Below are 9,930 nucleotides of genomic sequence, written 5' to 3' on the forward strand. Positions count from 1 at the left end.
GGGCTTTGCTCTGAACCGATTCCATGCTTGGTCTCTGCTTTTCTCTTCCTGTTCCTCAGCCCGCGCCTCCGCTTCGCCCGGAGCGTGCCCAGGCGCACGGTGCGGTCGGCAGCGACAGGCGCTCGGCCCGCACCCCACGGCGTGCCAACCGGGACGCGGAGCGGGCTGCCCCGGCGCTGCTGCGGGCCCGCTCGCTGTAGTTACCTTTGGGCGAGCGGCCGTAACTTTGCAAAGACCCGCCGAGCGCTGAACCCTCTCCTCACAGGAGGAAACCTTTTCCCCATTTTGCAAATGAGGATCTGAAGCAAACTGCCGTGAAAGGACTTGCCTGCGGTCGTGCAGGAAGTCCGTGGGAGAGTGGAGTTTGCTTCCTTTGCAGCTGGAGTGCAAACTCCAAAAAAAGAGTGCAGACCAGCTCTTAAACCAGAGAGGTGTGTGTGTGGAATGAACGTTCGGCCTCTGTAGATTGGTCTTAGACTTTTTGGTTTGGGGCGGGTGCTGCAAAAACATTCATTTGGCAGGGATTGAGAGGTATTTTTGATTGTAGGAAAAAAAGTATATTGCTTAGAAATGCATTGTTACACACCCTTGTGTGAAGGCCATGACTTTATTCTTTCTGTGTCTTCCAGTGAAAGAACACTTAGAGGTGACACTGCCCACAGGCTGTGTCTCTTAGGCTGAGGTTTCCAACTGAAGCAAGCTAGGCAGGTGGGATTCTTGAGAAAGGTACATCTATAAAAGCAGTGTGGCCAGCAGGGTGAGGGAGAGGGTTCTCCCCTTCTGCTCTGCTCTGGTGAGACCCTACCTCAAGTATTGCGTCCAGCTCTGGGGCATTCAGCACAGGAGAGACATGGACCTGTTGGAACAGGTCCAGAGGAGGCCACAAATATGATCCAAGGGCTGGAAGAACCTCTTCTATGAAGACAGGTTGAGAGTGTTGGGACTGTTCAGCCTGGAGAAGAGAAGGTTCCAGGAAGACATATATCTGAAGGGGGCTACAGGAAAGCTGGAGAGGGACTTTCTACAAGGGCCTGTAGTGATAGGACAAGCAGTAACGGCTTTAAACTGGGAGAGGGGAGATTTAGATTAGATATTAGGAAGAAATTTTTCACCGTGAGGGTGGTGAGAGCCTGGCCCAGGTTGCCCCCGAGAAGCTGTGGCTGCCCCATCCCTGGAGGGGTTCAGGGCCAGGCTGGAGGGGACTTGGAGCAACCTGGTCTGGTGGGATGTGTCCCTGCCCAGGGCAGGCGTTTGGAACTAGGTGATCTTTAAAGTCCCTTCCAACCCAAAGCATTCTGCAATTCTGTGATTTTGATGGAAAGAAATCAATGTTTAGTTTGGAGGCTGCTTAAATGCTGCATGTACCATCATATGGAATTTTGCTCAATGTATGAAAATCACATGGGTGATTTGTCTGGTAAGTGCCTGTCCTGAGGAGTGGTGCTAGAGGGGTAGCTATTTAACTGGAGTATTATCCACTACTCCAGCAGTGGCCCTAGATAACAGTAAAGAGTGTGCTGATCTTCATCTGGGCTCTCTCTCATCCTTCCAGTACAAGTGGAACCAGAGCCAGCTATCAAACGGTAGTAGGTAGTTTTGCATGGCTGAGCTGATAGCATCATCACTGCCAGAGTCCACAGATGCAAGAGAAATCAGTGTGTAGGAAGAGATAACACAAACCTGACTGTGGTATATTTAGGAGAAGAAAGGTGGGAAAGGAAGATGTTGAGTTTTCTGGTTTTGTGAGTCCAGAAACTTGTCTGTTCTGTTCTTCCAAGGGAGTCAGCTGGTGTCGTGCAGTGGCTTTCATTTCTTGAACTGCAGCCCCCTCACACTTTGCCCTAGAGACATAGAGCTGGTTAGAAATGTCCTGGTGACTTACTCAGGTTTGCTTTTCTTAGTCACCTTTGCAGCACCGATGGAACAGTCCGTGGACTGCCTTCTTACTGCCCCTGCTGTTAGAGAAGACATTTCCTCTTTCAGTGAGCCCTGCCAGCATCACATTTGTGTTGTGGGTTTCCTGGGCTCCATGCAAAAAGGCCTGGGTGTGTTTTGACTTGTGGATCTGAGAGAGCTGGGTTTGCGAGTGTTTGCTTGTGATGTTGCTGTTTGGAGTCATCATATTAGGGAAAACTATGAAGCTGAAAATCAGAAAAGCAAGCTTAGCTGTTCAGAAGTCATCTCTTCCCAAAGATAAATTTAATTGCAATTTAGAGAATAAAGTAATTGCATGCTAGAATCTGACACCAGAAGCAACAAGACTATTGGATGCAGTGAGCTGGGGAGTTTTTTTGCTTGTTAACTAATTTTGGCTGTGACGCATGCAGAGATTTCCAACATCATGCAGTAACTGTGAATATTCAGTGCCACTTCAGATAAGCCTGGCAGTTCAGACATGCTTGCACCCACCCCTCTATTTCCTGAATGTTTCATTCATAGGTAGGTAATAGATGTTACAGCAAGTCAAATCTGCCACAGCCTTTTACTGGTTATTAAAACAAAAGTTGGAGGAAGCTTTGTAATACAGGTGTTAAACAACCTGTGTGGAATAGTCAAAATGCAGCAACACATTTAGACGTCACAGAATATTTGATGGATGCAGCCCTCTCATGGGAAACATCTGGAATTCAACTGCTCCCCAGTATTTCAGTGTTAAATAGTAGGGTGTTAAATTTGTCCCCATTTAGATCTAGAGTAAAGAGGGAACTGACTGGGGCTAGCTGAGGTCAGAATCCAGTTTAGACTCTGCTAAGAATTTCAAGTGGGATATGCTGTTGCAGCCCTTCAGCAAACTGGACCCTGTAATCTAGCCTTTCTAAGGCTGGCAGAGGTTTGGAAGCAGCTTGTTGAGGCTGAGAGCAGCCATAATTCAGTGAGGGGTGTTGTCCTCAACAATCCCTTTCTTCCTGACAAATATGTGTTGTGTGGCACAAATTGGCTTTGGAGAAAACAGTGTCTTACTCCTCTGGAGACAAGGCTGTTAGCAAGAGGCATGAGCTGCATGTACCTCTTGCAGAGAAAATGGATGTCCTCTGTCTGACTTTTTTTTTTTGTTAGATAATTGACATCCTTTTTACTTCTGTGAATGGCACAATGACAGCTTTACACCTGGACGCAGCCATTTCCGTGAGGCGCAGGGTGCGGGTGTGAGCCAGCACAGGGCAGCCGTTAACGGCCCTCTCCTGAGGTGTAACGGAGCACTCCAGGAGTCAGTTGATGCCCAGTGTGCTGCCATTGGTGCAAAGCACATTTGTTGTTTTATGCCTCTCTGTAAATTTCTTGTTTCTAAACCCTTTTATCTTGTCACTAGGCTGTTCTTTGGAGTTTATTGCACTCAATTAGGGATTGGTTCTGAGAAGTGGAGTTAGAAGTTAGGAGTTAGAAGTGAGATTTGAGATAAGTGAGGCCCAGTCAGTGCTGATTTGGAGGCCTCCAAAGGGGTAATGGAGTTACCAGGATTGAAAAAGAAGAGTTTGCTAGGACTCAAAGAAAATAATAAAAAATCCAACACTAGGTAATCATTCTGTCTGAATTTTCTAGGCTTAACAAAACTGGGGATGTTGTAGGGTACTAGGACCCTCACAGTGAGGGTGAGAAATTGGAAATGTACCTCTTCCTGCGTGAGTTTCTATGTGTGAGAATCTATGTGTGCTAGAACTGGCTTCCTCAAAGTTCTGTAATGTAAAATATTTTCCTTTATCTAAAAACTCAAAACTTGCCTAGCACTTTTAACTCCACAGTTATGGTGATCTTGAGTTATGTTTGAAGTTCAGTGTTTTGTGTTGCTGTTCTATTCTGTGTTTGGGTGTGGGTTTTTTGTTGTTTGTTTTTTTCATTAATCAAGGTCTGCATTTTGTTCCTGAAGGGCTCCCTCACCAACCAAGCGCAAGGATAGGTCTGAAGAGAAATCAAAGGACCGGTCCAAGGATAAAGCAGCCACTAAGGAATCGGGTGAAAAGGATCGTGGTCGAGACAAGACGCGCAAAAGACGCAGTGCTTCCAGTGGGAGCAGCAGTACCAGGTAGTTACTTTTACAGGTAGCAACAAATCACAGTGTTCTCAGAAAGCACCAGCTTGATTTCTGGTATGTTTCATTCCCTGTGTCACGGATTGGTTGAAAGCTTGTGTTATGTTAGTCACAGTGCAGTTTCCTCTAACTTAAAGGGTTTTAGGGTTTTTTTAGGTGGGAGTTTCTTTGGCTGTTTAGTGAGCTGTGGAGCATCAGTTTTCATTGTTCTCACTCACAGTTGTTCTCTCCGTAATTAGCAAAAATTTTTCAGCCATTCTTTTTCTGGGTACTTCACTCATTTTTATTTCCCTCTCCTCCCCGCTCTGCTCCTAACAGATCCCGTTCCAGTTCAACTTCCAGTTCGGGGTCCAGTTCCAGCACTGGTTCTAGCAGTGGCTCTAGCTCCTCTTCTGCCTCAAGCCGCTCTGGGAGCTCCAGCACTTCGCGCAGTTCCAGTTCCAGCAGTTCCTCTGGATCTCCAAGTCCATCTCGACGGAGACATGACAACAGGAGGCGCTCCCGCTCCAAGTGAGTTTTATTTGCCTGCTGGGAATTACCAGGTGGGAGGTTGATTTCCGTGTAGAATACAAGATTGTGATCAGAATAGATTTTTTTCTGAGGACCGTTTACTTTCTCTGTAACTTAGAGGTCTGAATTCTGCTAGAGTGGGTGTGCTCCTTTTGTGCACAATCAAAGCCTGTGCCCTGTAGGAAGAGAGATTAAAAACCTCATTTTAAAGGGATTTTAAATATTATATTTTGTAGAGGCAGTTTTAATCAATGTTTTAATCAATGTTTCCTCAATAGTATGGGACTGTACGGGCACTAGATGTGAGTGCTCTTTGATTCCTGTAAATTACAGCCAAGACTATCAGAAAAGTCAGAAAGTTGTGTATATATGAATACATATATAAATCTATATTCTTATGTATAAAAAAAAATAAAATGGGAGTAGGGGCAAAGGAAGTGTTTTCCTGTAAGGGCAGGAATCAAACTATGTTGGTGTACATACAGCTTTTCCTTTGGATAATTCTGTAGGCAAGGTGGTGAAGGCTGATAAAATCTAATGAATTCTTATGAACTAGTGTGAGGTTTTTTTAGTATATCCCTCAGTTTATGGACAGTTAGGAAGAAGCATAAATATAAATTGTCTTCGTACTGAGTTTTTTACAGATTAAAATTACATTTAAAAAACTACAAAGAAATTGTGATATGCAGCTACTTGTGCGGCTGCAAATTTTTTTAAACTGTGACATTTCTGGACATCTGTAGTGAACAGAGGATACAGAAACACAAATAATTGGATCCATTAATTTGCCTGGCTGTGGTATGTTTTCGTGTTTATGTCTTCATTTTGCCTCTTTAATTGTTGAGGCAAAGAATTGTTTTTGTTTTAACAACTGGGAAATTCTTTACTTATCGCCAACAACTTTGAAGAAACCTTTGCTAAATTTAGTGTTCGTTACCTAGTTGTGTTCAAGTTGAAAACTCACAAAAAAGGCTCTCAAATTCTAGAATGTTCTAAAGCACAAGTAGTTAAGTGCAAGTCCTGAGGTGTTTCTAAGTGGAGCACCAACACCCCAGCACTTCCTAACCTGTAACTTCTTAACAAAAAAGATGCCCTCCCAAGAAAATGGTACTTTTTTGTCATGTGATAATGATTGACTTGGTTTTGTCTTGCACATTGCCCAGAAGCTGTAAACATTTTCTGTTGTCAAAATCAGGTCCAAGCCACCCAAGAGGGATGAAAAGGAGCGGAAGAGACGAAGCCCGTCACCCAGACCTACAAAAGTGCATGTTGGAAGGCTCACTAGAAACGTGACCAAGGTAATGACACGTTTCTGTGTAGTATCAAACTTGTGTGTCTTCTGTGAGGATGTGTGAGTGGCTTTTTTTAAAGCTCTCAAAACTTTCTTGTTGCTAGAGTGCTGCCAAGCTGTAGCAAATTCCTACTTTGTGTCCAAATTGATTAGTGAGGAAAATTTTGGTAGGATTTTACTGATTCTCAAATACAGTGTAGGCTTTTGAGAATGTGTAGTGCTTAAAAGGTCTGTCTGCGTTGTCAGTATCCCAGAACTTGTATCTTGCCTTTCTAGGAAGAAAAATGGAGAAGTTGGGACAATAGCTGAAATTACCTTGGGGACCCTAAGGATATCTGGAGGTTCTTGATAAAGAATTTGAAGACAGCTGGGCTGGCTTGAGTTGTCTTTGCTAGAATATAGTTTAAAGGTCTTCAGAGGTAAAAGGTTTAGGGTGCTGGAAAAAATGATGGTTTTTGAAAAGTGCTAACAATTGCACCTTATGAGTTTTCAGCTGAGGGCGTGAATTCCCTTTTCACGTCCCCAAGAGGATTTTTACATGAGTTGTGGTTTTGTAGCCAGTGTTGACATTGCAGCAGTAACGCTGCTAGAACTGAGGGTTTGGAACAATCCAAGGACGAACTGAACAGACAACAGCAGAGAAAGCAGTGGCAATCCTTCCCACGTCTGGCCAAAGAGATAGGTCTCTTCCTGATTGTGGCGTTGATTTAAAGCTCATCTAGTGCTGTACAGCCTGAGTCCTGGTCAGTAAGTGTGGTCTTGCTCTTTCTCTGCAGGATCACATCATGGAAATTTTTTCCACTTACGGAAAGATTAAAATGATTGACATGCCAGTCGACAGGCTAAACCCACACCTCTCTAAAGGTTATGCTTATGTGGAGTTTGAGAACCCAGATGATGCTGAGAAAGCCCTAAAGCACATGGATGGAGGTAGGTATCAAATGCTGCATGGAGACCGGGTGCTTTTAAAAATCTTTGGAGCAGACGAGGTTGATCAGAAAATGAGTTAGAGGTGATGGGGCAAGCCTTTGGGGAACTGATCTGCTTGCTTTCAGCCCAAATGGCTTCAGCTTTTTGTGATTCAGGACGGATCAAAAAAATCACAGAACTATTAAAACTGATTTTTTTTCAAAACAAGCAGTAGTAAAATTCTTTAAGTTTCTGTTAACGTCTGAACTGCAATTTGATGGGATATTAGGTTAAGAAGTCTAGTATATGTGCAGACTTTGTCAAAATAACCTCTGAGTGGGTGATGGAAATAGGACTGTAGGCTGAGTCACGCTTCAGTTGCTACTGACAAAAGCTGTGAGTTGCAGTAATGTAACGTGGATGTTAGTATTGGAAAATACTTAGTTCTTCCTGTTTCTGTGATTCCCTAAAAAGGCCAGATTGATGGTCAGGAGATCACTGCTACAGCTGTGCTGGCACCACGACCTCGGCCGCCTCCCAGACGCTTTAGTCCACCCAGGAGGATGCTGCCGCCACCACCCATGTGGCGCAGGTCACCCCCTCGCATGAGGAGAAGGTGAGAGCTGTGACAGTCTCTATTTCCTTCTCAGTGTAACAACGCTTTATCACTGAAAGCCTCGTCATGAGGACAGTTCAATCCTGTTGGAATTGACTTTCCCCTCCAGATGACTTTTTGGGCATCAGCTGAACCAGGGTTCTACTTATAACTGCTTTGCGGCAGGATGACCTGCTCTGGCCTGCACTCTGGATGCAGTCGGTCAGAAATTTCAGATGCTTTCCAGCCTGTTCCCTGAGTCCCTTCTGCACAAATGCTTCCAGGTGAAGCGGGAATGGGCTTCTGGCTTGCAGAATGCTTTTGGCAACCTGCTCCAGCCGCTTGCTTTCCTGAAGCCCCTGCTGCTTCCTCCCTTATTTCTGAGACCAAAAAGCCATCCTGCATTGGGAGTGTACTGACCCCAAGGTGTGACCTGACATGCATGTGCCCCTTGTGTGACTTGGGGCTGCCTGAACATGCTCAGACAATGTGTCTTTTGGAGTCTTCTAGATGCTGAGAGCATCTAGATGAGCTTGGAAATCTGCTTGGACTCATCATGGGTAAAAGCCACTCCTGTTTGAGCCACTGGATTGCTGAATAGCTTATGAACTACAGGTTTAAAAATGAGAACTCGTTAACATGGCACAAGCTGCTTGTTGGTCTTCATTTAAATGTGCCTTTTCCTGAGGTCTGGGAAAAGCTAGATTTGGCGTTCCCTCCTCATGTGTGTTCTCCCCTAGTCTCATTCCTGTTATCCTCTTCAGACTGTGTTAATATTCTGGGCCTGGAATACCAGTGTCACAATAGCGGCCATACAGATTGATTGTAGTACTGAAAAGATTGAATCTGAGTTAGACTTCCTCTAAGTTAGACTGAGTTAGAGTTAGACTTCCTCTAAGAAGTGTCCCTGGGGTTTGAAAGGGCTTATGTTAAATCCCTGAATATTATCAAAGCTGACCTTTCGGGTGAAGGAGAATGACATAGAATGAATGTGAGCTTGTTTTGCTTGAGGAAGAAAACAAGATTCTTGTCTCTTCTTTGGATATTAAACATTCTTTCAACTTCCTGAAGCAGAGGAAGGGTAGTGAGAATAGTCCTGCTGCGTGGTCAGACTTTGAGTTGCCTTTTTCCCCTCTTCAGAGAGGCTGGCTCTATTTCGCTTGAGCTCTTTTACTGTGGTGTGTGAGGGGTTTTTGGAAGGAAGCAGGGAAGTGGTTTTGAAAAGCTGATAAATGGGCTGGCAAATTACTGGAAGCTGTTACCCTTGTCTCCTGATGAAAGCTTTCTCCTTCCCTCTCCAGGTCCCGGTCTCCTCGGCGCAGATCCCCCGTTCGCCGGCGATCAAGATCCAGATCTCCTGGCCGAAGGCGCCATCGCAGCCGCTCCAGCTCAAACTCCTCACGATAAAGCAAAAAGACTGGACAGCTTTTTATTTTTTAACTTAAATCCCGTCAGACTAAATATTGTACTTTTTTTTTTTTTTTTTTTTTAATGGGTCTGGATGAGGAGGAGTGAGAGAGAAATAATCCTGGCAGTGAAGGCAACCTAAGAGGAGAGAGTGACAGTTCCTGGCCAGTAGACAGCCTTTCCTGTGGGGCTTCTAGTTTCCTGGCATTGAATTGAAATTATTTAAAAATGGCTTTGATTTTGAAGGCTGCAAAAACATCTTTTCCAGGTAAAGGGATGGGAAGATGTTACAGCCTCTCTTTCTGCAGTTAGCAGGCTGCTGCTTGGTGATTTCTAACCGCTTAGCACGCTGTACAGACCAGCACGTAAACCTCCAGCTGCTCAGAAACCCTGTGTTGTCAGGCAGGGAGGCATTTAACTGATCGCTGGGTGCCAGCACAGGATTTTTCAGAGCAGCTGGAGCCTAGATCTGCCCGAGAGTTGTTGCTTTATTCCAATTCCACACAGATCGTTAGTTCCTGCAGAGAGTGCTCTTTCTGCAGATTAAGCTCTTCTGTAATGCATACACCAGGCCATTGCCACAGTCCAGCCCGCTGACCATGATACTTTAGAAAAGAAGCTGGAAATCTTAAGAACTGGTTTGTAGCTGCCCCTGTAAGTGATTTCTTTCACCTTTTCTTAAAGGGTTTTGGTAAAAACTTCCTACACAACCCCCCCAGGTGACAGTGCGAGTGCTTCTGCTTTAACCCGTGTCAGGGGGTGACTGCCCATTGCCCCCCTGGGGGCTGCGAGGCAGAGCGGGGGCCGCAGTAACCGGGGTTTGCAAAGGCAAAGAATTTTCCGCCCGTTGTACAGTCAATACTATACAGATTTTTGTTTTGTATCACTTTGTAACCTTTTGGGCCATGTTGTGTTTGTACTTGTGTAGGATGAGCGACTATTGAATAAAGCCGTAGGGTTGAGAGTAACAGGCCTGTCTCGCTGCCTTCTTGCCCCGCGCAGTCCCGCCGAGCCCTTCCGAGGAGGGTTTTTGGGTGAAACCGGTGCTGCGCTCTCCCGCGCTGCAAAGGGAACCTGTCTCTTTAAGGCCCGCGTGGGCGGTGCTTCCCCCATCCGGCGTCACGCCGGCCTGCGCCGCCGATTGGCTGCCGCCGCGGGCGGGCGAGAGCGGTGTCCTCAGGCGGCTCGCGC

At 45.5% G+C, this 9,930-nt stretch overlaps 2 protein-coding genes across 2 annotated transcripts in view; both read left to right on the plus strand.

Moving 5' to 3' along the window:
• The first annotated feature begins 3,428 nt into the window (after window positions 1–3,428).
• On the plus strand, window positions 3,429–9,707 carry RNPS1 (RNA binding protein S1, serine-rich domain). The gene is made up of 7 exons (XM_014958843.1): window positions 3,429–3,514; window positions 3,866–4,021; window positions 4,346–4,537; window positions 5,733–5,835; window positions 6,605–6,758; window positions 7,212–7,353; window positions 8,634–9,707. Exons 1-7 carry the CDS (start codon window positions 3,444–3,446, stop codon window positions 8,737–8,739), a joined length of 924 nt encoding a protein of 307 aa, XP_014814329.1. The 5' UTR covers window positions 3,429–3,443; the 3' UTR covers window positions 8,740–9,707.
• The window catches only part of TELO2 (telomere maintenance 2), a 23,144-nt gene continuing 22,237 nt past the window's right edge, over window positions 9,024–9,930 (plus strand). Inside the window, exons 1-2 of the mRNA XM_014958688.1 lie at window positions 9,024–9,104; window positions 9,668–9,909. Coding sequence (XP_014814174.1) covers window positions 9,024–9,104; window positions 9,668–9,909 — 323 coding nt within the window. The remainder of the gene's footprint in view (window positions 9,105–9,667; window positions 9,910–9,930) is intronic.

The sequence above is a fragment of the Calidris pugnax genome, unplaced genomic scaffold (assembly GCF_001431845.1).
Source record: "Calidris pugnax isolate Ruff unplaced genomic scaffold, ASM143184v1 scaffold244, whole genome shotgun sequence".
Classification (NCBI taxonomy): Eukaryota; Metazoa; Chordata; class Aves; order Charadriiformes; family Scolopacidae; genus Calidris; species Calidris pugnax.